We start from the raw sequence: 28,000 nt of genomic DNA, 5'->3' as shown, positions 1-28,000 counted from the left end.
TACGAATCATATGCAGCGTGCATTCACGGGGCTAGAGAAGCTCGTATTTCGGAAAAAGATGGGCGCTAGCCCCAGCCCATTGAAGTCAGAGAGCGAGCACGACGGCTTCAGCCCAGCGATGGTGCGACGATCGAGGACGCACACACACAGAAGAAACACGTCGAAGGTCACCTCCGCACCCTCCGGCATGCGTTGCTTCATAAACTCAAAGATCGCCTCCCTCTGCGGCTGCGTCAGTTGCTTACGCATGCCGCGGCCGAGCTGTGCCATGCCAGCCATGAAGCGCTCCTTGGACAGCACCTTGTCCTTCGGCGTCACACGAAACAGCAAAGGGAGCTGGCTGCGGCCCTGGATGACAATGTTCTGCAGCTGCTCCATGACATCGATGTCCCAGAGGAGCGGGTCGGGCTTGCAGTTGGCGATCTGCTGAGCTTTCTTCATAAACTCCGGTCCACTGATATGGCCGCTGCCGCTCGAGTCAAACGACTCGAACAGCTGAAAGAGTTGGCAGTCACTCATCGTGTAGTCGATGGCGCGCATGACTGAGCAGAATTCGTTGTAGTTCACCACCTCCTTGTTAAAGGCGGCAGAAACGAGCTGCGAGCGGTGGTTCATGCGCTGCTGCTGCAGCACCCGCGCACAGACGGACTGCTGCCAATCCTCGCCCCACAAGTCTTGCAGAATGTTGTGGAAGTGGTTCAAGAACGGTGCGTACCAGATACGTGAGTGGTCGTCCACCTCGACAAGGTAGCCGCGGAGGAAGTACCACGGAAGGTCGAGGTTCAGCACGTTTCGCATCGACTCCACCCACTCGATCATCCACAGCGACCCCTTGTTGGTGCGGTCGAGCTTCGAGAAGTAGGCTAGCAGGCGGTGGCGGCGCTGGTAGATTCGCTCGCGCAACTCGCGAAGAATGTCATCCTTTGTACGGCGGTGCAGCAGCACTCGACTCACGAGGCTGCTTAGGCTGACTCCACTTGCAATGATGCCAGTGGTGGCGGCAAAGGAATTGAACCGGGCCGTGCCCGTGGCACCTAGCGTGAAGGAGTCCGCGAGGTTGACCGTCTGCAACTCCTCGTACTCGTCCTCAAAGATCTGGTACGTGTGGTAGGACGGCTCCAGGTTGTCACCGATGAAGGTGCAGATGGCGCCGTAGTTTGAGTTCGGTCCGTCGTAGTTGCTGGCCGAGAAGATGGTCAGCAGCTTGCGGTTGTGGTGCTCCTGATACCCGCTCAGGCAATCCTCGTGCGAGCGCACGACGAGCTCCAGCCTGTTGTTCTCCAGGAACTCCATCGTCACGTCAGAGCCGAACTCGACGCCCGCGCCGCGCTGACTCTCACGCCAGCCCTTGATATCCTCGACCGGGTCAGACCAAAGCATGTCCTGAAAGATCTCGTCCTCCTCGGGCTGCGAATAGTTGGGGATCGGTACCTGCCGGAAGCGCTGTATGCGTGAGATGTCGTTGATGCTGACCCCGCGCCGCCGCGGTAGACCGCCGTGGACGACGAAGATCTTGCCACCGATGAGCGTGGCGAGCGGCAGGGCGCAGAAGCAGCGCTGGATGAGGCGAAAGACGTTGCGGTCGTACTTGGTGCTCACCTCGACGTCGAAGCCATACTCGTCGTTCATGTAGTCGCACTCGTGGTTTCCGCGGTTGAGCGTGACGTATTTCGGGCACGCCAGCATCAGCGCAAACAGAATGAGGATAATCTCAACACCGCACGCGCCACGGTCGACGAAATCGCCGTTGAAGATGTAATGATTGCTCTCGCTCGGCATGCCGCTCTCCTTGAGGATGTGCAGGAGGTCGGCCACCTGGCCGTGCAAGTCCCCGACGACGACAACCTTGCAGCCCTGAATGACGCGGCCGTTGCTGACGCGGGCCCCGACGGCTGGCGACACGCGCACGACGTTAGGCATGGTGTTGAGGTGGTTCATCGCGTCCGTGAAGACGCGCCACGCGGCAGGGTACGGCAGAAGGACATGATTTTTGATGTCGCTGATCATCCGCTCGACGTGTTGGAGGGTGATGGGGACGCTGGCGCTCACGGGGAAGTAGTGCGTAGACGTCGCTGGAGCGACCACCGGTGCCTGAATCATCGACCGCGAGCGCTTGGGTGCCATGACGTGCTGCTCGTTAACTTTGTCGTGGGCCTTGAAAATAGCGAAGCCTTCCTTCTTCAGGTCCATTTCTTTGTAGACGCTACGGAAGATCGTCTCCTCAATCATCCCTTTACACTTGATCCACCGCCACAGAAGCTGAATCCTCGCGACGGTGTACTCGAGATGCGCCCTCGGGTCCTTCTCCTTTCCGGGAGGAAGAAAGCGGCGCTGCAGCACATCCGTGGCAAAGGGGCCGTTGATGAGCTTCACCTTGGAGAGGATCGTCGTCGGGCACCACTTGTGAATGCGTGTGATGCACATCTCCCCACAGTGTGGGCATGACTTTGGCTGGCAGCTATCTCGATGCGCATGCATCTCGATCGCAAGGATGTCGACACCGCACTTGGGGCAGATCGCCTTCTGCCGCTTCCCGCACTCCTCAAGGTGCTTCTGCAGGTCGCCCTGCCGCACAATCTGGCGGCACCAAGAGTTCCAGCACGTTACCTCGCGCTCGTCGCACATGACAGTGTGGGCGTTGTAATCCTTCTCTGGGATCTTCTCATGGCAGAAGTGGCACGTCGGCCATCGGCTCTGATCCGGCACGGTGCCAGCAGCATCCGCCACGCCACTACTTTGACGGCCGCCGCCGTTGTTGGCGCCGCTCGCGCTCGTCCTGACGCCCTTGGCTGCGGTGCTACCATTGCTAGGACTGGCGCGTCTGTATCTTTCCTTGCTGGCATGGTCACGGCTGCCCTTGCCGCTTGCGGGCGTGATGCTGGGCGCCACACTCTCTTTGGATGAGTCGCAGCCCATCGCCTCTACGTGTAGTGAAGCTCTGCTAACGAAGAGAAGAATAAAAAAGCGGGCAGCAATAGCGGCGACAAGAAAAAGGGCAAATAAGAGGTACCGAATGGTGAGCGTTTATGGCGTCACGTGACGTGGCGGAGCCCTGCAGATATATTTTTTTCTTTTTCCTGCAAAGGAGGGGGAACCCTCGCGTGTGCTTCTGTGTGGCAGATTACTTTCCGTTGAAGATGTTCTGTGCACATGCGCAAGCGGAGCAGCGTGCGTGTCTAAGGAAGTGAAAGAGATGAGCGAGCGCGAGCTGCCGCTGATGTGCTGGCAAGAAAAAACTGTGTGTGCCGAGAGGAGAGGAGGGGAGGGGGAGGGGTTGGGGGGCAAGTCGACCGCCGGCGCTACTTTGTTTCTCTCCCCCAAACGGCCACAGTGACGCTGGTGGGGCTCACTCGAGCGCGCACAGAAGGGGGGAGAAGGATGGGCGCAGTCTTCCCCCCTGGTGCCTGGTGTGGGAGCCTCAGTGATCCGGGGCGTACCCGCCTGTAAACAGTGGGGCGAGCGCCAACGTGGCCAACACAGAGGCACACACAGACACACAGACGAACAGATACGCAAACGAGCAAGCAAGAGAAATGCACAGTCACAGAGTAAGAGCGCGTCGGGAGGGGGGAGGGGGCGCAATCCCCCGGATGGCAAAAGAGAAGAAGCGAAACACGCGAGGAAAATGGGCGAAAAAAAAAAAGCAGCGAAGCCAAAGCAAAAAAAGGGGAAATTTTTTTTTCGTCACGAGGCGGACCGCGACGACGACGGGGATGAGCGGCAACGGCGCCCACGACGCACACACACACACGCACGTTCAGCTAGGGGAACAGAGAGAGAATACTGAGAAAGACGCAGAGAAATTCAGTATACATCTGCACCCAATGAAGGGCATATGTGCGGTATGGTGTGTGGGCGTGGGCGTCAGCGTGTTTACCCCGAGTGAGAGGGAGGCGCGGGGTGAGAAGATGTGGGGAGGGGAGGGGGGTAAAGAGGGGGGGAGACGGCGGTACAGATCAAGGCGGAGGGGTGCGCAGCACACGCGCGTCCACACGTACCCACAAGCACGCGCACACGCTACCATAGTGAGAGACGAAAGATATGCGCATGCGGTGCCCTCCGATATATATATATATATCTGCAGGGAGCGACCGTAGGGTCGGGGAGTAGGAGGGGCATGAGCGCGGCACTTCAACCCCACACCGATTGAATCACACCCGCGTGCCCCGATATCCCTCTGTCGCTGACGCATACACTTGAGGCTCCGGCATCCCCCGCCTCCCGACGAATAAGCACGTGTCTGTCCAGTTGGAGAAAGGGGGAGGGGGTCTCGAAGGGCGTGGTGCGAAGGTGGCGCACCGTAAGCGATCGAGAGAGAGGGAGGGGTGCGGAAGAGCGCTGCCCTTGCGCCCCAACTCCTGTGCAGGGGAGGGGTATGCACAGAGAGGAGTCAAGGTAGGCCCATTCATTTTGTTTTTCGTACCTCAGTTGTGTCTGACCGCAACCATACAGTCGGGACGGGAGGGGCCCAAAGAAAAAAAATCGACGGCGGCTCTCGACAGACACAGACAGAGAGAGAGACACACGCACAGGGATACACACGCTGGCACAGAAGGTGCCCACCCACCACCGCCGACCAACAGCCCCGCCATCATTCCTGTGGTATCCGCCATCCGGCCACCTGTACGGCCCTGTGTTTGCTCTCACTGTCTGCAAGATTGAAGAGAGTCCGAAGAGGCGGGGGGCGAAGGGGCGGAGCGAGAGAAGGTGAAATATATATATATATATATAATTTCTTCCATGCGAGCGCCATGGCCTGAATCAGTCACTGCGCTAGCGGCACACCACACATAAAAAATGCGCACAGAGACCGAGAAGGGCGCGCACAAGCAAACGTCTCCCTCAGCCGAATACCGCCGCCAAGAGAAATATTGTCAGGGGGTGGGGGAGGGATACAGAAACAAGGCAGCGAAAGTGTGTGTGTGTGTGTGTGTGTTGGGGGAGGGAGGGGGGGTAAGACGACTGCGCCGCCGCTTCAATCGCACGCATCCGCAGAGAGAGAGACGCACGCAGGTCGGCCGCGCTCAGTCGCGCTCTTCACCCCTCCTCAATCCACAAGCAGCTTCACGCGGCGCTCTTTCCGGCTTGACTTTGCAGCGCCGGCGGCGAGTTCGACGGCGCTGGCCATGGAGGTTGACGGGGAAGTCATGCTTTCTGCCGAGGCAGAGGACGTGCGGAAGCCGATACCATGGCGAAGCCCATTGCCCCCGCCTCCGCTTGGTGCGACAGCGCCGCCCACGCCGTTGGCGAGGGATCGCGAAAGTGGGGACGCGTTCGGAGAGGGGCTGCGGACGGCAGAGCGTGCATTGATGCCGCCACTGCTGCCAGCTAGAGCGCTACTGCGTGGCACCGCGGTTCGGTCATACGAGTGAAGTGGCCCATCGTTGACTGCGCTACGGTCGCCCTGCGGTGGCGTATCCATGTGCTTCACGAGGATACTTGAGGGCGGCTTCACAGCCAGCGCCGCCGGGGCAAAGCCACTGCTATATGAGCTGGCCAGCCCTGCCACACCATTATCTCCGCTCAGGCCAGAAATCGGGATAGGGGAGGCCTTCATGCGAAGCGCAGCCACGCCTCCGCTGGCGCCGGCAGGCACTGTGGAAGAGAGCGACCCAAAAAACGATGCGGAGGTGTGCGTACTGTTGTGGTTGAGCCCCGCTTCCGCCCGTGCGACGGGCCGAGTGCTGCTCGGGGAGCCTCGTCCTCCGCCACACGCCTCTCGCCCGACCGGCGTCAAGAGAGCTGCAGAAGCACTGCTCGGAGAGCTGTCCAGAGCACCCCCGCCGCCGCTACCGTTCGCTGTGCTGCTAGCGTGAGGATGTGCGGCGCTTCTGTGCGCTTGCATCAACCAATGCTCGCTTCCTGCGCGAACTCGCGCCATCATCGCTTGCCGGCTGGCACAGTTCACCCCGAACGGGTCCACCTCCTCATGGCCGCTGTGGTCCCTGTTGCCGTCGCTGTCGGGCCCCTGATGCAGCACTCCACCAGAAACGGGCTTGGTGCAGCCACGAAGCGCGCCATCATCCGCTCCGTTATGGTTGGCGGCTGCTTGAGCGGCCATACCTGGAGGTTGCCAGTGCGCACCCACCGCTACAGCGACCGCGCTCGCGCCACCAGCGGGCTCGGCAGCCGCCCAGCGCCTACTAAGCGAAGCCGACTGGGCCTTTCTCAAAGCCTTTGAGGCGCCGACGCTAAGAGCGGTCTCCTCTCCGACGCGACTATCATCGCTGCTGCCGCTTTCGCTCGGCGCCCCGTCGTCGCTGCTGTCGGCATCGCCATGGGAGCGGCGATCGCCCTTGCGCTTCCTCTTGGCTTTGCGCCTCTGCTTCCTCTTATCTCTGCGCTCCTCCCTACGCCGCTGATGGGCTGCCTCCGCGGCGAGCAGCTCGTCGTACTCGCGTCGCTTCTGCTCGCACAACGCTTTTGCCGCTCGCTGCGCGTCTGCCGCGGCGCGCAGTCCTCGACGCTCCACATCGCTGGGGTCCTCCTCCGATAGATACGGGTGCTCGCCACCCCGTCTCCCGTCTGAAACTTTGTAGCCTCTCTTCACCAGTCGGTGGGAGCAGAGCTCCTCCATGAAGGTGGGCGCCTGCGTTTTTACGGAGGGTGAAGAAGCGGTAGGCTGCAACCGCGACGGCCGACCTTCCACGGGGATGTTCAGTAGACGGCGCATGAGGGCGCGAGACGAGATGGTGCGCTCGTCACGCGGGTTCTCCGCGTCGAAGGCGCGCAGCGTCTCGCGCAGGCCGCGACGATGCATGTACTCCCGCAAGAGTGCCTGCGCCAGCAGCTCTACCTGCTCATGTCTCGAGAGCGACTCGACAAGTCGGGCCGTCTTGTCCTTCTCTGAGGCACTCGGCAGTTGCGTCATTGTGAACGAGCAACGCGGCCAGAGATGGAGAGAGACACGAGCCTCTCCGCTGCGCCAAGGCTTGTATATATATATATATATATATATATATGCGTGTGTGTGTGTGACGTCCTCGCCCGCAGTTCTCTTGCACAACGTCGACCAACGGGAGTCAACAGAAAAGAAGCACCGTGCGCGCACGCATACGCACAGGTATGCACCGATGCGTAGCACACTCAGGCAAGCGCGCAGGGAGGGAGGGAAAACGGCGCCAGGCACACAACGAGGAGAGCCAGAGGAAGTGTCGAGGAGGAGGAGAGAGCGAGGTGGGCCTGCGCTGAGGCGCTTGCCGTCACAGCAGTCAAGATCGCACGCGTACGCGCAGGGCACACGCATGCTGCTCCGAGGACACCATGTTAACGCTTTGCCTGAGTAAGAACACCTGAAGTGGTGCCGAGGGCACGGCCCTTGGAGTGCAGCGGCGACGGGGTTGGCGCTACGCGGGATAAAAAGCACCGTGCGGATGAGGCAGCAGTGCGACAACGCACCACCGCTACTATCACTGTCACCTTCACGGTCGCCTTCCCCCCCCCGGTGCAGAGCTCCTCCGTCTCTGACAAAGTGTCAAGCAGCGCCATGTCGCCGTCTTGCGGCTCGTCAGTGCGTCGTCGCGGTCACTGTGCGAGCGCCGACGTGTGGGCGTCAGCACACTGGAGGAGGCGATCGAAGGCGCAGAGAAACATGTTTTCCCGTTTTCCTGTCCTTTGAGAAGCTGAGTGTGCGATGGAGGAGGCGCCCCCAGCACATCACACACACACACAGAGAGAGAAAGGGCCGCCTGCGCCTGCCCCGGGCACACCGCACCATCTACCACTCAACAGAGAAATTCAGTACAGCTCGCCAGCACACCTGCGGCAGAGAGAGAGAGGGTGATGCACACACACACACATGCACACACGAAGGGAGGCATGTGAAGCCCTAAAGACGCACGAATCAAAACTAGTCCCGGCAATGTCGTAACGATGGCAGAGAGGGGAGCATCTATGGGAGCTGCGGCTATCGGAGGAAGAAAGGGGGTAAGCGAGAGAGAGAGAGACAGGGCCGGTGGCGATGTTGGTGAGGGGAAGGAGTGCGCGAAGGGCCGACGACGAAGAAAAGGAAAAAGAAGGCGAGTGAACACCATGACCACATGGCATTCAGCCATGACGCTTACGCCCATCCCTTCCCCACCACCAATCTCTCCGTTGTCTGCGCACGCGCACACACAGACGCACAGACGTACGGAGTGGCCCCACAGAAGTGAGCAGAATGAAGGAAAAGAGAGGTGGGAGAAAGGGCGTCGAAAGAGACGATAAAAGGAAAACAAAAGCCGTTCGCTCACTCGCTGCGCCACGCCGCCACCGTACAGCCCAACGCGGAGGGAGAAACAATTTGTGTGTGTGTGTTTATATATATATATATCAGTGACGTTTAATGAAACATGCACTCTTCGCACCCCACTGGGAGAGGGCGCAATGCATCGCCAGCAAAGGTATGCGGGTGAGGTGAAAGCCACCACTGTTAACGCGCGCACAAGACGTGTCGAGGATGGGGAGAGAAGATAGAAACCGACTCGGGCAGCGGTGCGTCAAAGTGTGGCGTGTGCGCGACAGCACAGGGCGAAGAGGGAAGAACCTGTGTAAGCAGCGTTCGCATGGTCGAAAGTGTGCGCGTCGCCTTCACGTGCCACCCCTACGCATCTCACACGCGCACGTCATCCACACTGTCGTCGTCAAGGCCACCACACCCACTCTCTGTCTCTCTTCGCCCTTGCTGTACTCCTCTTCATTTCCCGCTCGGCTACTTTGCTGCCACAACCGCGCACGCAGACACCCCCTGGCCTGCCAAGCACAAGCCGCCAGTTCATTGGCACGCGCACGCCTCGCAAAGATGGTGGCACGCGAGGGTGACCAATCGATTGCATAGGTGTTCCCAAGTGCGTCACCCAGCACGTCAGCACCACCGCTGAGGTAAAGAGGCTCTGTACCACCCGGTGGTACGCAGACGGGTGACGGCGCGTGGCGTATAAGCACTCCCTCTCCTCACCTTCCCCGCTGATCCTATCCTACCTGACGCCACACGGTCGAGTTCAGGTAGTTGTACCCGCGGCGCCAATTCAGCGCATCGGGGTTGCGCTCGAACTGCAACCATTTCCTACGGCACACCTCCCGCGAGTACTTCAGCGGTGATTTTAGTGAAAAGAGCACCCACTCCTCGAAAACGTGGTCCTCGTTGCTGAAGTTGTGGAGGGCGAGGCCGACGCGCACCCACACGTCGTAGCTCTCCGCCGCTCGGGGCGGCAACGTGCGCAGCTTCGCCGTGACCGCCTTGAAACGGCGCCACTTAGCGGCCTCCGTGAGGAAGGGCGAGACCGCGTTGCCGTAGGCATCGTATTCCACGGCCTGTGCTCCCTGCGGGCCCGTGATGTGGCGTTGGCGAATCAGCTTGAAGCGGTGCTTTGTTGTCGCGTGTAGCGCGGCGACGCAGCGCCGGTGCTCCTCACTCCCAGCCGGGGCGTGGCTCTCGAGCGCCGAGAGACTGACGGCGCGCTCGTGCGCCGCCTTGATCACCTTGGGGTCCACGTCTAGGTGCCTGGTGACGAAGGTAAGCTCCAATATTTCCGGATCGGTCATAGTGCGCAGCACCGACTCTGTCTCCGACAGGCGTTGCTGCAGTGCCGGGTCGGAGGCTGTCACGAGTGGTACCAGACGCTTGCGCGCTGCCTCCGCGGCGCTGTCGGCCTTCAGGCGGTAGTTGTGATCCTGCGCCGAAGCTAACTTAGCGCTGAAGGCGCAGCGCAGCATGCCGTTCGGCCTGTAGCAGTTGTGGTCAATGACCTCCCGGCCGAGCGTCTGATTCACCTCCTCGGCGATCAGCTTCACAGTCCGGTAATCCTGGAATACTATCACCTTCGGGACGGCCGCGCCCTTGCCGCTGCCCTCCACGGCGCTGACCATGTCGCTGAGATCGTCGTACGCATCCTCATCCTGCCCCTCGCGTAGAGCGTCCTCGCCCAACTCGAGGTCTGCAGGCGTTGCCGGCGCGGATGCGGCTGAGCCCTTCTTCTTGGCCGCCTTCGTCTTCCTCCCTGCAGGCTTGCGCTTCACGTTGCGCTTGGGGGTGGCCTCACCGACGGCTTCAAGGGTGCGATTCGTCAAGAACGTGAGGCTCCGCGCGTGAATGTGGTAAGAGATCTTGTCGCTGCTCGGCACGGCGTTCGTCAAGACGAGGAAGAACGGGTCCGTGAAGCCGACGCCCGGCAGGCGCACCTGCAGGTAGTTGAGCACCTCTAACAGCGTCTTCTCCCCCTGGGCCGCGGACTCGCCGGGGAGGTCGAGGTCGGCGTAGAAGTCGCAGGGCACGTCCTCACGTCCGCAGATGGTGTGGAAGTGCCGTAAGTTATCGGGGAACAGCAGAAGCCGCTGAGCGACAATCAAAGGATAGCGGCACTGCACGAGCGGGCTTTGCAGGCCGAGATCGTTGTTGAAGAGCGTGAGGCCGGGGATCGGGGTGCCGCGCACGTAGGGGGCCGAGATGCGCTTCGGCATCGTCATCTGCGCGGCCGCGGCGGACGCGTCGAGCTGCGCCTGCATTTCGGCCACGCTTCCCCAGTGTCCTCGATAGAACGGTTCGCCAGCGCGAAAGTGCAGGAAAGAGAAGGCGGTCGACTTCTTCTCCTGACGGGCGAACAGTAAGTCCGCGGCTGTCGCCTCCTCCATCAGCTGGTCGACACGGTAGCTACGGGACACGTCGGCGCGCAGGCCGCGGAAGGGGTTCGTCAAGAGGTGCTGCTGCTGCTGCGTTGCGGTCGGCGCCACCGAAGACGACATGGAAGACGGCCCGTCTAGGCCGGCGCCGTCCCCATCATTGCCCCCACCCGACATTGGCTCCTCGGCACTCGTGGGAGGCACCACGAGCCCGTTCTTCGCCTTTGGCCGAGACTTTCCCGGGACTGGGATCGCATTGGCGGAGCCGCCGCCGGCAGCCACCTCATGCTTCCTCAGGAGTCGCTCTACGGGGTTCACAGCGTCGCTGGCAGAACCTTGCGAGTCGCCCCCGTCAAGACTGTCCAGTAGCTGCGCCGGCGGGTGTCGTTGGCGCCCGCGACGGTCCGCCGTGGGCCTAGTCCCTGCCTCTGTCGAACGGAGCAGCTCACCGTCAGCCTCCACTGCGCTCGGGATCGTGGCAGCAGCCTCAGCACCGCCCCCACGACGGCCGCTTCGATGGGAGCGCGAAGAGGCAAAAAGATGTGCGGAGTTGTGCAATACGCCGCCTAAGCAGCGCTGAAGGAGGCGCTCGCATCGGCGCATGAGGATGGAGCGTGTCTATGTGTGTATGTGTGTGTGCTTGGGGACGCGGCCGCGTAGGGGGTGGGAAGGTGGCAATGACGCACTAGAAAGGTAATCACAGAGCGGCACAGGGAGCCGATCACCAGCGGCGTGTGGTGCTGTGCAAACGACAGTGCAGAGGATGGCGGAGTCGCATCCACGAAAAGCACCAAAGAGGGCGAGAGCGCGGAAGGGGGGAGGAGGGAAGGGGGCCTTTACACGGATACACACGCGAGTGCAACAATTCTATGAATGCCGGTGGAGAGCAAAGACGACGTCGATGAGTGGCGGGTTGGCAACGAGGCGGAAAGAGGGCGCCCTCTTCGCGTGTGGTGAGAGGAAGAAGGGAGGGGAGCGGCGTCTCTATGAGCACGTGTGTGCGCGTTTCGAAGCCCCCGAGAGCGGGCACTGGCAGAGACAGTGGAGCACACCAGGGGAGGCCGAAGGGATAGGGTAACGAGCAGCACTTCGTGAACAGCGGCGAGGCGAGGGGAGATGCGTGCAGAGCTCTTGTGATGGCCGATGTGTGCCTGCCTGTGCGTGCACGCGCGGTCTAACTAGTTGCTGAGCGTGCGGGGGGGTGCTGAGGCGGTGGCGAGTCGGCACAAGTGCGCAACGGTAAAGCAGAAACCGCCGTGACCGGCAGAAATGTGTGTGTGTGAGTGTGTGTCATGAGGAGCGGGAAATGCGACCCGCGTGGAGCGGAGGGGCGGCGAGAGGGAAGGGGTGACCGGTGCGTGCTCGCCAAGAGGAAGTGAGTCCGCCAGCAAGCCTCACGCGCAGGGGCGGTTGCGCACAGAAAAGCAGGCACGCGAGAGAGGTAAGAGGAGTCAGAGACACCGGCGAACCGTCAGTGCTCCAGGATTCGCTATCCCATTCGCAGACGTCCCATGAGCGCCTCACACTGCGCGCTGCGGTAAAACGTCGCTGCGCCGCCAGTCCTCCCCCTTCCCCTCCCGCTTCGTGCGCCTCCTGCGCTTTTGGCCGAGGTGAGGGGAAGCCATACGCCGATCACCTCAAGTGGATGCGCGGACCGGAGCCGAGGGAGGGAGGGGACAGGGAAGAATAGATGAGCGCAATCGAAGAGATGTTGTGTTCAAGCGAAGAGAAGGGGATGGCGCACACACACACACCTCACACACAAAGGCCGGCAGAGATTTGGGAGCAAGTCCAAGAGAAGAGAGGCAGGCATGCGAAGCGCTCCACATCGCAAAGAAACAGGCAGGGGAGAGGGAAGGAAAAGCGAAGGGGAGGAGATGCCCTACAGGGCAAACATAAGCAAGCACCGAGTCCCCGTGCACGCAGCGGGAAGTGAGAAGGAATTGCATACACACATATTGACGAGACATTCCCCAATCGCGGCAGCAACACTGCACAGGAGTGCAAAACCGCAGCGTCTGTCTACTTGAACGTGCGCACACGCGCCTTCAGATCTCTACGCGTACTGCCTGTAGATCCCCTCCTGGAACTCGCGGATCGCGCGCACCATCCTCTTCATCTGTGCGAGCGGCGGCAGGATAGTCGTCCGAAAGTGCAGCGTCCCTCGCTCTTGCCCGAACCCAGACCCCGGCACCACAACAATCCCGCTCGACTCCAGCAACTCCAGCGCCCATCGTGTGTCCACCGCGAGTCGCCGCCCCTCCTTTGAGTTGAGCTCCTCGTTCCGCGCTGCATACGCGGCAGGCAGCGTGATCTGTGGGAATGCGTACATAGCACCCTCCACCGGCTGGCACGAGAACCCACGCACCGTCGCAAGCTCGCGCGCCAGCAGCTCAGCGCGCTCCTTCAGCCCCGAGAAGATGCCGTCGTACTCACGCCGGTACAGCGTGTAGCTCGCATCGCCCTCGCGCGGAGGTGAGCACATGAGCGCAGTCATCACCTGTCCATTCACGTTCGCGCATAGGTTGATCGAGCACAGCTTCAGAACCTGCTCACGCATCGCGCGTGGCAGGTTCGTCATGCAGAAGTACCCTCCGCGCCGTCCGCATTCCCCAATTACCCCTTTCGACGTTGAGTGCAGAGACACGAGCATCGTCTCTGTGCAGTACGGTGCAGGCATGCCAAGCACAACTTCGCGGAAGCTCACAAACTGGCGCCGCGCGTCGTACACGTTCTCCCGGTACACCTCGTCGGCCAGCAGCAGCACGCCACGTTCGTGGCAGAAGCGTACAGCATCCTCCATCACGCTGCGCTCCAGCACGTTCCCTGTCGGGTTTCCAGGATTGATGCACACAAGCACCCGCGGTGTTGCGCCACTCTCCGCCACGCACCGCTCGTACGCGGTGGCGAGATCGGGTGTCTGCAGCGCCCACCCCTCCGCCTCGCAAAGGTAGTACGGCACTTTCGTCCCGCCAAGCAGCGCAATCTGCGCAGTGTACAGCGGATACTGTGGTATTGGGACCATCACCGCGTCGCTTGCGCCGCCCACAAGCAGCTGCAGGAGCACCTTTACACCCGTGCTCGCGCCGTCCGTCAGACAGATGTCATCTACTGTCACGGAGGGGCCCACGCCGCGGCACTCATCATTAATGTACGCGGCAACGGCGGCGCGCGCGAAGCGGTACCCGAAGGATTCTGTGTACGCGCCGGTGCCCGTCCCAATCTCCGCTAAGTATCCACGTGCGCGCGCAACGGCGTCCGCTGGCATCCGCGCCACGATTTCTGCGTCCCCCAGCAGAAACGGCGCATCCACCAGCGCCATCACCTGCCGGTGGAAGGTCAGCGGCATCTGCCCCAGCGACTGTGGGTTGCCAATGTTGCAGTACACAAGACTGTCGAACAAGTACCTGCCACGGCCAGCGGCTAAGTCTGCCTTAATTTCGTCTGCGCGGGACGGGATTAGCCCTCGCACGGCGTACTCCGCCTCCACCACCCGGGGGTTCAGGTAGCATGACGTTGGTGATAAGCGGCGAACGGTGTGGCGCAACATGATGAAAGCTCTGGGAAAGAGAAGGGGGTAATAGGGGAGCTACAGCGTCTTCACTTGGGCTGTTGTGTATCACAGTCGTACTCTGTCTCACAGAAAGCAAGGGGAGAGAGCAATGAACGCGTTTGGGCAACGTGATGTGTGTGGGTGTGTGCCGCTTAAATATCAGCCCCTCTTCGTCCCAGTATGTGTCCGTGTGCGCCGCTGTGTGTGGCGAGTGCAGAGCAATGTATTTCTTTGGAGCACCACAGAAAAAAAAGTTCGACGGTGAGGTAGGGAGTCAGGGCGTAGCTGTGCGCATGAAGCACAGAGCAGCAAACTAAGGAAAAGAGGCGAGCAGGGGGGTGAGCGCAAACACGTCCTCTCACATCCGCGTGCGCGGGTAGTCGTCTTGCTGCAGTCGTGTGTCTGTCTGTCTGTCTGTCTATCTGTCTGTGCATGTGTGTGCATGCGTTTGTGCACGGGGAGAGACCACGTGCGCTCTGTACAACGCAGAGGATGCGTCTGCTCAGAGTGAAAGTGTGTTTGGGAGCGCAGGAGGAGAAAAGTAGCCCGCCTCGATGTAGTGAAGCGAGCGAGAGGCATAGGCGCGCACAGGCGCACCGAGACCGCCCATCCCCCCACGCGCCAGCACAACCAGCAAGCGCATACTCATTGACCAGCTCTCGCAGCCGCTGCACCATTCTGCCCCTGCCCTCGCCCCGTACCACTCGCCCCGAAGCGAAGCCTATCCTCCTCCTCACGCACACGCACACAGCATTTTTCCCCTTTCCACTTCACGCTGCCGCGCTCACCGACTCTTTTTTTTTGTTTTTCGTTTTTTTTCGAAGTCGATGCGGTGGTGCGGACTCGCTCACTCCCCATCACACACACACACACGCCTACGCACACGCACCTCTCCTCCTTCCGTGTCAGCCTCGCTGTTCTATCAGGCTGCGTTGTCGTGATAAGCCCCATCCCTTCGTGCCAGGACAGGGGAACGGTGCCGTCCTCTCCGTGCATGCGAAACCAAAGAGCAGAGAGTCACGCGCAAAAGAAAGCGGACCAGCGAGACATGCGCCGAGAGCCGCCGCGTCACAGGAGCGGGCAGCACGACACTGCCACTCCTCGGCAGACGGAAGAAGCGATCCCCCTCTTCTCAAAGGCACACGCGCACATCACCCTGCGGCTCATTCACCTCCCCCTCGGAGCCGTTCCTGTGCTATTCAGAACGGCGTCGCAAATCGTCGCTCGAGCTGCGACAGCGACGACACGTCCGATACCGATGGCGCATACCTCGTGCTTGCAGCGGCCGTTGTCGCCACGATCGCGTTGCTCCTGCCTCCCTCCACTGATGATTGGTCACCCTGCTCTACGTCTCTAAGCTGAGTCGTTGCCGCAGTGGTAGAGTAGGAGAGCTGTCGAGGATCGAGCTCGATATCGGTGCCGCCGTCGCTCTCCTTCGCAGAGCGCATCGAGGCGGGAGGGCGATCATGCGAATCAGCGCCCCGTCCAACCTTCTCGGAGTGGTTAGTAAATGAAGGGGCAGTGGCCGTTGGCACCTTGCCGGCGGCGTCTGCACTTGTTGCGCCGCCGGGACGCTCGGGCCCCTGCCGGCCCTGATACGGAAGGCAGCCACCGTGATCCTGAAGGGAAAGAGATGTGAACGCCGTGATATCGGCGCCGCTGAGGGGCGCTTCTGCTGCTGTCGCTGGCAACGTTAGCGAGGAGGAGAGGGCGGCGTTGTGCGCTGCTGGGGGCATCCCTACATGTGGCAAGTGGCTCAGGGACTGCAAGAGCTGTTGCTGTCGACTGGCTAGCTGTTCAAGAGTGTCAGCGATGCCTCCCTCCCTTCGACAGGAATGATGGGTGGATGCTGCTGGCAGGGCGATCGCCGTCTTTTGCCAAACTGCAGTAGCCAAGCAGCCGCTCCGAGTCGCCGCGGCAGTACCGTCAGAGCTGTCTCGCTCTCTATCGGAGTCGCGCCCGTGTGCCTTGTGTCGGCTTCTGCCGCCTGCCTCAACCATGCGAGTCGCCCCGCTGCCGTTTGCAAGGGATACCGTCGACAGTGGCTGTGGCGTTGGTCGCGTCAGTGGCACAGCGACGGACGAGCGGGGGCGAGACGCAGAGCCGAAATCGTCTTCCTCCGCTTCCCCCGCACTAAGAGCGCCCTCTCCATGGTACCCAAGAGCGGCAGGGATAGAGCAGCAGCCGTCCAGCCGCTGCTGTGATGAACGGTGCGGCTCACGCGGGAAAGCCCTCCGCCTTTCTTCATCGGCGAGCACTTGCTGCACCGTGTCGCGAAGGTACTGCTGAAGCGCCACATCTCCGCTGTGAAGCACATTTCGGTGGCCGTTTATGTTTGAGGCCCCACCCTGCATGGCCGGCACACCGCCGGAGTTCGCAACAGCACCGACGAAAGAAGCCGCTGATGAGGGGTGAGACAGCTGTGCGATGAGCTCTGCCGCGCGGACGCCTGGCGCGGATGCTCCATGATCGTAGGAAAAGCTGTCCCCGAACGAGAAAGACGCCTGCGCCCCGTGAGCACCGCTCGCCGCATCGCTCGAGCCAATGCTTCCGCGGCAAGTAGAAGGCCCGGCGTATGTGTTGAAGGCGCCGACTTGTGCAGAGGATGCAGACGCCAGCTGCGCTGATGTTGCCCGCCGCTGATGGCCCCCTGGAACACCAGCAACGCCACCCGCATCCGCGCCCCTACTCCACATCGCTGATGGCACACATCGCGCACGCAGAGCACCTGCGGGATCATCGAAGAAAACCTCGCATGCCTGTCGTGCCAGCGGCGTCGACGGCCACGATCGCTGTGCGCGTGGCAATTCACGCCCAGCATCTGCAGCATACGGACCAAGGCTGGCACTCGCCGCCTCCGCCTGGTGCTGCTGCTCCTCCCCAGGGATGTTGTAGACGTGGCTTACCTTGTGGCGGGAACGGAGGGGCGTGGCCAGCGGCTGTGTGCTTGAGACGCCGGTGGGGGCACGCAGAGAGCTTGCTGCACCCGCTGCCGCCGGCGCTCCACTGAAAGCGGCGGTGTTTGGCGGAATCACGGTGAGCACTCGCAGAGGTGGCGAGAGGCGTGACGTGCCCACACCAGCGCCTCGGTGCGCGGGTGTGGTAGAGTAGGCTGCAGCAGCGTAGTCGGTGAATCCCTGAGAAAAAACAGCGGCGCCCGGTTTGCGCGGCGTCCCGGGATGCAGTGGCGGAGGCGCGGCCAGTGGTGGCGCGGCACGTGACGAGAGTGACGGCTGAGTCGGATGATCGTCCTCAGCCGAGAGCTCGGCGTGTGCCTCCGCACTGGAAGGGTCCGCACCGCGAGGCGCAGTGCGCTCGATCGTCTCCACGTGCTGCCCAGGCGAGGAGTGCGTCGGCGTCGCTGGTAGAAACGGGGGGCTGCATGTGGAGGTCTTCCGGTCTGTCTGCGCAGATTTCACAGGGACGGCGCTTCTGGACGACGACGAGGACGTAATCCCTTCTGCCTCGCTCGCGGACGGGATCGACTCGCCGCCCTCCGGTGCAGCATAAACAGTGGCGCCGCTGCCAGTTCGTGCGGCATCGTCCGTCTGCTGGCCTTTGCAAACCGGCGGAGAGGGGGCACCGCGATCCTCCCCTACCGCCCACTCCAGCTGCAGTGCCGGCGGCCATCCTTCCGCGCCCACCTCCTCGCCCTTCCGCCGACGTCGGCCACCTCGCACGGACACTCGCGGCACGCCGAGTAGGGATGCCAGCGTGTGGTGCACTGACTGCTGCATCTCTCGCGTCCACGCGGTCTTCTCCATAGCACAGCGCAGTAGCTCCGCCTCGCTCTCCTTGTCGCGCAGGCGCGTCTGCAGAAGACGCACGTTGCTCTCTGCACGCGAAAGTTGCTGGGCTTGCGCCGCATGCGCCTGCTGCAGCCGCTCATGTGCCTCTTGTTCACTGGAGAGCGTGGCCCGCAGCGCCTCTGCCTCGCGCTGACTGCGGCGGGCGGCCGCCTCGTGCTCCAGCGCACGCGCTTGAGCCTCCTCCAACTCTGTGCGGACGGCGCGGAGCTGTTGGCGGAGGTCGTCCTCGAGCTTCGAGGCGCGGGCCGCAAAGTCCCTCGACTGTTCTCGGTGGGACTGCTGAAGGGCCTCCTGCTGCCGCAGCGCCTCTTGCGTCACCTTCCGGGCGGCGGCCAGATCATCTTGGAGTGCCTGAACGCGGTGCTGCTCCTGCGCCACTTGGCCGCGGTAAAGCTGCTCCAGGTCCTGCGCGCGTTGCGCGTAGCGCTGCGCATCTTGGCGGGCCGCCTCCTCTTGATCCGTCAGTCGCGAGCGGAGCACAGAGACCGTCCGCTCCAACTCCGCGCGGAGCTGCTCTTTTTTTGTCACCACCGTCTCGAGCTCCGACAGGCGCCACCGCATGGACGCGCGCTCCTCGTGCGCGGCGGTGTGGCCTGCATCGAGCTGATCCAGCTCCTGCTGCACCAGCCGCGCCTCACGCCGGGTCGCAGCCGCCCTCGCCTGAAGCTGCTCGTCCTTGTCGTGTAGGGCAGAGCGAAGCTGCTGCGCGTGTGCGTCAGCCTGTGCCTGCAGCGCCTCTCGATGTTTCGACTCCAAGCGGTGCATATCGGCCTGCAGTTGGATCAGCTGCCGGCGCAAGTCGTTGCTGTCTGCCATGCAGGCGTCGCGCTGGGCCTGCATGGCGTCCCTCTCGCTGGCGAGCGTATCTAGCTGATCGCGGAGATACTTAGAGTTGCTGGCCCACTCCGCATCGAACTGCTGAATGCGCTGCTGCTGGCGCGCGCTACCCGCTCGCAACAGCCGGTTCTCCTCGCCTTGCGTCTCGTGCTGTGCGCGGAGGCTGTTCAGCTGTAACCGCAGCCCGTCCGCCTCGCGCGTTGCCTCCTCATAGTCGCCTTGCAGACGCTGAAACAACTTGTGCAGCTCACGGAGCTTTGCAGAAGCTGAGTCGCGTTCCTGTACCAAAGCACAAATGCGGTCACGCTGCTGCTCGACCAGCAGAGGAAGGGGAACTGAGCGAGCGGAGCTGCCGCCGGCCGCGGGGCGCGTGAGGCCGCTTTCAGAGATCGCCTCTGTGCCCGCCGGCACCACTGGCGGCGACTGGTGTTGCGGCTCCAGAGTGATCGCGCCACGGCTGCTTCCTCGGTTACGTTTACAAGCGCTGCCCCGCCTCCTCCCTGCAGACGCTGTCGGCTGCGAGGACATCGAAGAGGGAGACGCCTCGGACGCCGAGTGTGACGTCACCGGCGACGGCGGCGCAGCTGCCCACACAGGGCCTGCTGGGGTGTCCGGTAGGCTTCTGAGCGCGCACACCTCAGAGGCCGTCGGGGTGTGTGGCGGAGACGGCGGCGTTGCCGAAGACGAGGAGGGGGGGGTTGCCGGCACCATCTGCTGGTGATCCACTATGTAACCCTCCGAAAGAGCTCTGCCAGCGGCAACGGTGGCGGCGTCCGTTGAAGCGTCCAGCGTTGCACGTGGAGCACGAAAGGGGGAGGAGCCGTGTTGATGCGCCAGCGGAGGTGGCGGGAGCAGCAGTGTAGCAGGCATACAGCTCTCTCCGCTGCACTCATTCTTAGTTTGCATGCGTCCTCCGCGCCTACCCCGCGGGACTCACCGAAAGAGCCGACGCGTTTCCGTCCCACACCCTTCCTCCGTACGCGCCCACTGCTGCGTCGGTACTCACACGCACGCGCCCCCTTGTCTCTCTCCCTCTCCCTTTTTCTTCGCCCTCTTCGGCGCTCTCGGTCGGGACAGGAGCCTCACGCTTCGAGTGAACGCGCGCACAGAGACAGACAGAGGAGCCAACGCAGCTCTTGCGCACTGCTGAGAGATCGGCAGAGTACGGATGAGTGAGTGAAGGTGGATGTGGTTCTATGTGCTTAAATATATAAATAAATAAATATATATATATATATATATTTATCTGTACATGCAAGTCGATGCGTCTCTGTGTATGTGTGTGTGTGTTAGCGCGCGCTCTCGCAATGGACGGATGTCGCCGCGTGGCGGGCAGTCGGTCTTCCCTCTTTTCTCGCGCTGCTGCTGGAGGGGGAGCGACGGTGTCCCTTGTCGTCCCACCCACGGCTTGTGACAGCACGAGGGGGGCAGCGGAAGTTGAAGGGGGAGCAGAGCTGCGTGTGTATGTGTGTGTGTAAGGCATACAGCAACCACTAGGACACACACGAGTCGCAGAGGGAGAGAGTCACTGCTCTCGTGTGTGTGCGTGCGTGCGTATGTGGGTGGTGGTGAGGGGGTGAGGGTAAGGGGTTACGCCCTTGCATCCAAGCAGCCCCGCTCGCCTCGCGTGGTGAGCGTGGAGGTGTAGTCCCGCAGTTCGCTCACGCAAGCACAACGTCCGTGTAAGCCACGGCGGCAAACAAAGGAAACAGCAGCTGCCGCAGCCCTCCAGAGTAGCGCACACACCGCCATGCACACGCACATTTTCGCGTTGCGGGGCCTTCTGTCTATGCGTGCAAAGCACCGAAAGGGAGTCACTGTATGCATAAAGAGAGAGGAGGGGGGAGGGGAGGGGGGCGACTCCGCAAGGCAGCCGCGCAGGCTTTAGATGACGATACCCCTCGATGGCGCCTGTCCCCTCCCCCACACACACACACACCTTCTGCAATTTCTTTGAGCGCCCCTCAACCACTCGATCGACCTTCACGCGCGTACCGACTCGACGATTGCTGCGACTACTGGTAGCGGCCCAGCAACTGCGACGCAAGCGGGTTGCTGTGCTGCTGCAAAGGCGCCGACGCCGGCTGACTCCCTGACGAGGCGGGGAGCGACGAGACCCCAGCCCCCCCTCCGATTTGGAGAAGATGCATGGCCTGCGCCCGCAGAGCACGAATTTCTCCATGGCGACTGCGCACAAACGCCACGGGCGGCACATCACCCGCACCCGGCGCCGCCACGGCATCGAGCGCCGCGGAGGAGGACGCGGAGACGGCGGCGCCGGTGGACAGGCAGCTGCGCGGCTGAGCTGCCCCTCGCCTATTCGATGCGTCCTCTGCCGCCACCTGCGAAACGCTGGTCTCTGGGCCGCCTTGCCCGCCCTCCCCAGCCGAGGCCGCCAACGCCGGCGTTCGGGCCACATCCTCGCTGATGCATGCATTCTGACTGGTCGGCATCACCAGCTCTGCCATGGTGCCGAGATGCTCCTCGGCCTTGTTGAGGTGCTGCAGCGCCGCAGCCGCGCGCGCGTGGTGCAGGGCTGCCCGGCTCGTGGACACTGCGCACGGTGCCGGCGACGCTGTTAGTGAGGCATCATTCGCGCCAGGCGGGAAGAGCACTGGGTCGTAGCCTGGGGAGCGCGCGAACCCCTCAACTGCGTTCCGCGCTCGCTGCACGTAATGCTGCACGATGAATGGGAGTGCGAGGAGCAGATCCTCGGTTGACGCCGCGGGGCTTTGCGCGAGCTTCTCCAAGTACACGCAGGCGCGTGTGTAGCTCGCGTTGGCGATATGGTGTGTAGCGATCCGCCGCACGTACACCGGATAGCTCGGCGAGGCGCTCGAGTCGTACGTCTCAGCGCGCTCGAGGCAGGCAATGCTCTCGGCAATGCGACCGTCGTGCTCCAAGCAGTTAGCCACTGCCACCCACATCCCCGGATCCGCCGGCCGCAGCGACGTTGTATGCCAGTAATAGTAAAGGGCGTGGTGGTACGCCTCCAGCAACTCGTAGATTTGCCCGAGGTTGTACCAGCCGCGGTAGTCCCGCTCGTTGAGTTCGACGGCCGTCCGGTACGCCTCCACGGCCGCGGTTGTGTTTTTCACTTCGACGGAGGCGTGCCCGAGCAGCAGCCACGCCTCCGCGCACTGCGGATCAATGGCGGTGGCGCGATGAAAGTGCAGTGCTGCACGGCTGTGCTGGCCAAGCAGCACGTAATAGTTCCCCACCGTAAAGTTCGTCTCCGCTCGGAATGGGTCCGCTTGATACACGGACTGGGCGAGGCTGCTGAGGCCCAGACGATCGCGCTTCGTGTACAGCACATTCGAGTAGTCGTACAAGATGGCGAGGTAGTGCGGATCGAGGGCGCGGATGCGCTGGTAGAGAGCCTCCGCCTTGTCGAGACGGTTTCGTTGGTGGTAGTAGAAGTGTGCGAGCTGGCTGAGGAAGAACGGCGCATCAGGGAAGAGAAGCGCGAAGCACTCCCATGCATTGGACGGTGCGACAGTGGGGACGGGTGGCGTGGCGCCGGTGTTGCTTCGCGCTGGCGAGGTGCGAAAGCCGGCCTTGGTGGCCGTGGCGAGGGGCGACGCGGGGTGTCCTTCCGGCAATGCAGAGCAGGAGGGTGACGTGGTGGCAGCCAAAGCGCCGTTAGTGGGGTTGCATCCCGCCGCCATCAGGTGTGGCTCCGCCGACGACGGCGCGAGCCCGTCGCTTGGAGCCGAGGCGGCAGCAACGGCGATGCGCAGCCGCGCCGATGACACCGGCGTGATCCCCAGCAGGCCCCGCACCTCGGCGGCAAAGATGTCCACCATGAAAAATGGCTCTAGTCCCTCGAGAGCGGCGTCCAGCTCGGCCAGCTGCGCCTCACGACTCACGAGGCACGCGAGGTCTTCCCAGGCGCACCGCAGAAGCGGGTTGACGCTCACCGCCGCCAGCAGAAAGGTCGCACTCTCTTGTCGCATGCGAAGTTCCCTCAGCACCACACCCATCAGCCACAACAGATATGGGTCCGCATGCAGCAAGTCCGACGTAGGCGCCATGTCTGCTGGGCCACCGTGCGCCGCCGCCGCCGCCGCTTTGGCGGCTGGAGAGCACGCTGGCGTGACGTTTGAAAAGGCAGACGAGGCAGCGGTGGTAGGGGAAGCCGTGTCAGACATGCCGCCAGCCGGCTTTGTCGCCGCCGGCCGAGAAGCGGAGGCACCTGGGCCCATCACGATGGCTGATCCGGTCGTCGCTGGCGCTGACCCGGCGCTGCTACCCAACCACGACGCGTTAGATGTTGTCCACGAGTACTTTGTGCGTGGCGTGCGGTGTGCGTCTGAAAGAGCCCCTCCCAGGGTGGTGTGCACTGCTGCCTCGTCGTCACCGCGTTGCGGATCGGGATCGCTGTCGCTCGAGCTCGGCAGCTTGAGCACGTTCACCGGATTGCGCATCGCTTCGAGCAGATAGGCACGCAGCACTCGGGCGTGTGGGTGGAGTGCTCGATGTGGGCCGCCGCGGCCCATGCTCCCACCGTCTACACCGCCGCTCTGAGCGGCGTTATTACTCAGCTGCCTCGCTTTCACGCCATCCATGAAGAGGGCGTAGAGGCTAAGGAATTGGAGAAGAGAGGGCAGAGTCGTCGTGCGGAACCCACGGACCACTTCGGGTGGAGGCAGGGAAAGGCCCTCTCCATTGTCGCAGGCCTCACCCGCGGGCATGGGCCACGTCGCGCGCGTCGCCGAAGGCAGGTTAGCCCCGCAGCCGGCTGCCGTGTTGCGCATGACCTCGCGCAGGATCACATGATGGCAGCGCTGATATTCGCCTTTCGTGAAGTACCCAAGTGCGACTCGATGCAGACGTTGCCAGGTGACGCTTAACAAGGAGGCCGTGGAGGGGGTAGTACGTGCACCTCCTGCTGCGGCTTGATCACGGAATAGATGGCGATCCCGTTGTATAACAGCCTGAAGAAGGCCGCCAAGGCAGTTGCCACTGATGCCGCCGTTTCCGGTATAGGAGCCCGCATGCAGGGGAGCGGATAGCAGCGACGGTAGTGCGTGTAGACTCATCTCACTCAGCCACGTTGCTGCGCTTGTGAGGCCGCGACGCTCGCACTGCACGGCAACAGCATCCATCGCTTCGCCAACCGTGATGCTCGCAGGTGAGTAGGATTCTGTGGGCACTGACGCAGAGTCACCGACGGCAGCGGCGGTGGCAGGAGAGAGGTGTGGAAGTGCACCGAGGCCACTCCTCGTAGCGGCACTAGTCCCGCCGTCGCCTGGTGCGCCCACTACGCTGGCCAAGACTGACGAGGGTGGCAATGCCATCTTGCGCGTGTGCGCGTGTATGTGGGGGTGGACAGTTGTGATCTATGAGATGAGCATGCGCGAGTGTGTGCGCGCAACAAGGTTCGCCCCTCCCCTTTCTTTGCCTTCCCGCGTCTTTCCACCGCCTCGAAGTTAGCGGCAAAGTGCGGCAGCGAACCGAAGTATGCGCTCACCGTAAAATGAAGACGGCGATCAGACACTTCACGACTTCGCCAGTGGTTGGCGCGCGTGCATCTGCGCATACACGACGCGGGGCACACGTGAAACAAAGAGGGATGGGAAGGAGGAGGAGGCGATGAACGTCGTCCGTGGGCGAGTAAGGGGTGAGTGGAGAGGAGAGGAGAGGTGCCACACGGCAGAGAGAGCGAGACGCGCGTACACAAAGTTGTCTGCATAGGCCGTAGGAGGTCGGATTGTGTTGCCAGGAAAAAAAAATGGGGGCAACGATCCTGCAAGAGGAGAACCTTTCGCCCCCCCATCCCCCCAGCATCGTCTACTGCCGTGAGTGCGCAGGTGCATCCTATACACACACACACACACGCACGCCAACGGTGAAACGAAGTGGAAGGGCGGGGACGCCATGCGCGCTGCTGATGCCGCACGACAACTTCGCGATGGAGAAGGAGAGAGGCACAGGAAAGAGTCACGAGAGGAGAGGTGACGACGGCTGTGGCGCTCCGCCCTCTTTCACCGCTGCTGCGCGGATGCATTCGATTAGGTTTAGAGGGGCTTCCAGCGAACACACACATACATACAACTTCCTCTGGCCTGACGGAGGACACCACCACCACCTCTCCTCTTAATCTCACCCCTCCACGCAGCCCGCGCTCCTGCTGCCGAAGCCGTGACGCTCCTCCCTCATCATACGTCGTGGAGCGCATCCCGCGTGAGAGAGAGAGTGGAAGAGGAGGACCGAGGCAACTAAAGCCCGCAGTCCCTCAGGGAGGCACCAGAGGAACAGATACCCTGTACAAAGCCTTCCAAGTGTCCACGCTCCTCCACGTGCGCCAAAACTTCTGCACTCGCCGCCGTCGTGTTGGTGCCGGCGATCACCGCGTTCGTCTCTGCGTCGTACGGCACCACATTCAGCCACCTCAGCACCGTCGGCAGCACGTCGAGCTGCGTCACCGGCCGCTGGAGTGGAGCCAAAGTCACGTGGCGCTTCGTGTTGGCGGTGTACGTGGCCATAAAGAAAGCGATGGCGTTCTCGGCAGTGGAGAGAGTGAGTGGGGTGTCGTACCGCTTGCCGCTGCCGCCGTGATCCGAGACACCGAGGACAAGCCAGTTTTCTTTCTGGCTGCGAGCGCGGTCGCGCAGATAGCTGATCACTTGGCCCACCAGCGCATCCAGTAGGTACGCCTGCGCAACATATTCCCGAGAGGAAGCGCTGTACTGAAACTCCGGCAGGTCGGCGCTGGCCGCCCGTACGGCGAGTGCGTCAAAGTGGAAGATGAAGAGACTCTCGGCAACATTGTCGGCGAGCACTTGCTGCGTGGCGCTACCCTGCCCCGGGGTCGAGTAGGCGAGGCCGCCAAAGATATGGTTCAGCTGGCGTGTAAACTGCGCCTCAGCGTGGCCGTTGCTGCAGCGCTGGCTGTCGGTCGGGGAGCTCATCTTGCGCACGTCCATGTTGCACGAAGACGACGCGAGACAGTCTAGCTGCACGGCGCCTGAGTACTCGTTGATGCTCACCTTCATCAGCTCGGCCTGCGACGCCGCGCACTCGATGTCGAGCACACCCGGCCGTGAGCAGCTACCAGACACCGCGCTGAGCGAATTGACGATGTGCGAAGTGCCCACGACCGAAACCCTCAGCCCCGCGTCCTTCACGCGCTTCGCGATGCTCGGGAACATCTTCGATGTAGTTGCGTACGTCGACATGCTTTCGAAGCTCTCGTTGCGCACCTGATGCGCGTGCGGCGGCACACCCGCGAGCACAGAGGTCATCGCAGCCGCCGCACTGACGTACACCTCCCCAGAGGAGATGTTCTCCACCAGTACAGCGCGAGCGCAGGTGGACTGTGTGCTCACCGCACACTCAGCCCACACACCCTTCTGCGATGACATCATGTAAGCGATGTTTGGTAGATGCACGCCGGATTGCATAAGGGCGTGGAAGATGGTGCCAGAGAACCCCTCCAGCAGAATCAACGCCGCACGCGGGGTGGCTTCCATGTCCGATCCTGTACCATTCGTGCATATGATGGCCACAAAGATGACAAGGACCGTGGCAGCCGTAAGAAATGGAACGAAGATACGAGAGCAGCAGCCGCCTTTAGAGCCGCTGATATCGTGCTCCTCATCCAGAATTCTGATGATCTCTCTTACGGAGTGCGGCTGCGGTTCTTTGCCGTTCGCGCCACCAGGAGCGGCGCCTGCAACACGCAGGGCTGTGGACTCGGTGAGCATGCCTTCTTTGTGGCTGCCCACCTGCGCCACCGAGGTACGGCCATCAGCATAGGCCTCTCCGAACATGCCGGCGATGGTGCCTTCTCCCTCTCTCTCCCCTACCCACCCCCTTTCCTCCCTGCCCCGCCTCTGTTCCTCCACCTGCCTGTTCGTCGTGTCCGACACTATCGGCTGCGGTGGGGCTCAGCTCTTACGTTGAGGCACCAAAAGCAAAGCAAGCGGAATACAGGGACACCTAAAAAGGAAAAAGAAAAAGCGTGCGTCTCACAGAATGGGAGGCCACGCCGCTGTCCGCTGCCCCCCTCCCCCTTCTGCCTGCAGGTTTCTGTGCGTGTGCGTGTGTGTGAGTGTGTGGCACGTGCAGGGAGTTGGATGCCTGACGCACGCACGACGAAGGCAACGGGAAAAAAGGGAAAACAGAGGAGCGAAACAGAGACACGTCAGCGGCCAGGCGGGGGGAGAGGGGGACGCGCCTCTCGCACAGAAAGCGCAAGACGTGGTGCCCTGGCCCTCACGCGAAGCGATAGAGTGAGGTGGAGAAGAGAAGGTGGGAGTGAGGGGAGGGGAGGGGGGCAGTAGAGCGTGTGTTGCCGTGGTCCACCTCGCGTGGTGAGTGCGCGTTGGCCTTTTTTTTGGTGGGGGTGCGCTTCTGAGCGCCGCCGCAATGCAAAAAGGGCAAAGAAAGCGAATACGAGAGAGAGAGAAGTGTGTGCGCGAAGTGGGGGAGGAGGGGGGAAGAGGCGTGTGTGTGTGTGTGTCTCCTTGTTGCAGCGTGCACAAAGCTCGCCTGCAGGCAGCACGCGCCTCCCCTACTCGCCCTTCCCCGCTTCTGGATGGACTCCACCGCCGTTAACAAGGCGCCAAATGCCTCAGCTCTTTTTGGTCTCCTCATTGCATAGGGCACCGTCTACGCAGTCGGCGTCATGAACGAGCACCACAAACGGCAGAGGGTTGCGAGGGCGGCAATCCTGAGGGTTGTGCTGGCCTTCAGCAGCAGAGGCGCCATCCGCAAACAAACGCGCTCCCGAACAGCAGCCCTTTTTCATCTACACACAGGTGCAAGGCGCCGCATAGTTGCGTGCCTCCAAAGCCCTTCCAGTTGCGCTTTCACTCCCATCCAGCGTGAGCCGAGACTCGCACCGCCTCGGGCGCTCACAGCCTCCTCGCGCCGTACAAGAGACCGGCACGTAAGTCCCAAGGCAACGCGCCCACTCCGCCACCTAGGCACGGCCTCCGCCTCGAGCTTTGCCCCAGCTTCCCCCTCCTCCATCTCACAGCCGCCATCCTTCCTGCAGGGCACTTCACGGTGAAGCCCTCGGCGCGGCACAGGCTCTCCGCCCCAATAGGCAGCCAGTAGGAAGTGCAGTATGGTCCAGTCACGTTAGCACCCCGCATGATACACATAACCGCGTGCCGTTCCTCACACGCGCCAACCGCTTCGACGCAGCGCCCGTACGCGGCACGCATTCCTGACACCATCGCCAGGGACAATACTC

General features: G+C 62.2%; 6 protein-coding genes across 6 annotated transcripts; all 6 read right to left on the bottom strand.

Annotated features, from left to right (window-relative positions):
- Positions 1–6: 6 nt before the first annotated feature.
- LSCM1_07876 (uncharacterized protein) lies at positions 7–2,916 on the bottom strand (the record flags this gene model as incomplete). Its single annotated transcript, XM_067325229.1, has 1 exon — positions 7–2,916. One exon carries the CDS (start codon positions 2,914–2,916, stop codon positions 7–9), a length of 2,910 nt encoding a protein of 969 aa, XP_067180442.1.
- Positions 2,917–5,047: 2,131 nt separating this feature from the next.
- Positions 5,048–6,871, bottom strand: LSCM1_07875 (uncharacterized protein; the record flags this gene model as incomplete). The annotated part of the gene is made up of 1 exon (XM_067325228.1): positions 5,048–6,871. The coding sequence occupies one exon, from the start codon at positions 6,869–6,871 to the stop codon at positions 5,048–5,050; it is 1,824 nt and encodes a 607-aa protein (XP_067180441.1).
- Positions 6,872–8,949: 2,078 nt separating this feature from the next.
- On the bottom strand, positions 8,950–11,199 carry LSCM1_07874 (uncharacterized protein; the record flags this gene model as incomplete). The annotated part of the gene is made up of 1 exon (XM_067325227.1): positions 8,950–11,199. One exon carries the CDS (start codon positions 11,197–11,199, stop codon positions 8,950–8,952), a length of 2,250 nt encoding a protein of 749 aa, XP_067180440.1.
- Positions 11,200–12,652: 1,453 nt separating this feature from the next.
- LSCM1_07873 (uncharacterized protein) lies at positions 12,653–14,146 on the bottom strand (the record flags this gene model as incomplete). Its single annotated transcript, XM_067325226.1, has 1 exon — positions 12,653–14,146. The coding sequence occupies one exon, from the start codon at positions 14,144–14,146 to the stop codon at positions 12,653–12,655; it is 1,494 nt and encodes a 497-aa protein (XP_067180439.1).
- A 6,664-nt stretch (positions 14,147–20,810) lies between these two features.
- LSCM1_07871 (uncharacterized protein) lies at positions 20,811–24,095 on the bottom strand (the record flags this gene model as incomplete). Its single annotated transcript, XM_067325225.1, has 1 exon — positions 20,811–24,095. One exon carries the CDS (start codon positions 24,093–24,095, stop codon positions 20,811–20,813), a length of 3,285 nt encoding a protein of 1,094 aa, XP_067180438.1.
- Positions 24,096–25,016: 921 nt separating this feature from the next.
- On the bottom strand, positions 25,017–26,570 carry LSCM1_07870 (uncharacterized protein; the record flags this gene model as incomplete). Its single annotated transcript, XM_067325224.1, has 1 exon — positions 25,017–26,570. One exon carries the CDS (start codon positions 26,568–26,570, stop codon positions 25,017–25,019), a length of 1,554 nt encoding a protein of 517 aa, XP_067180437.1.
- Positions 26,571–28,000: the final 1,430 nt, after the last annotated feature.

Source organism: Leishmania martiniquensis, chromosome 12 (genome assembly GCF_017916325.1).
Source record: "Leishmania martiniquensis isolate LSCM1 chromosome 12, whole genome shotgun sequence".
Taxonomy (NCBI): Eukaryota; Euglenozoa; class Kinetoplastea; order Trypanosomatida; family Trypanosomatidae; genus Leishmania; species Leishmania martiniquensis.
Note: the sequence above shows the minus strand (reverse complement) of the source record. Positions and strands in the feature narration are given on the sequence as shown.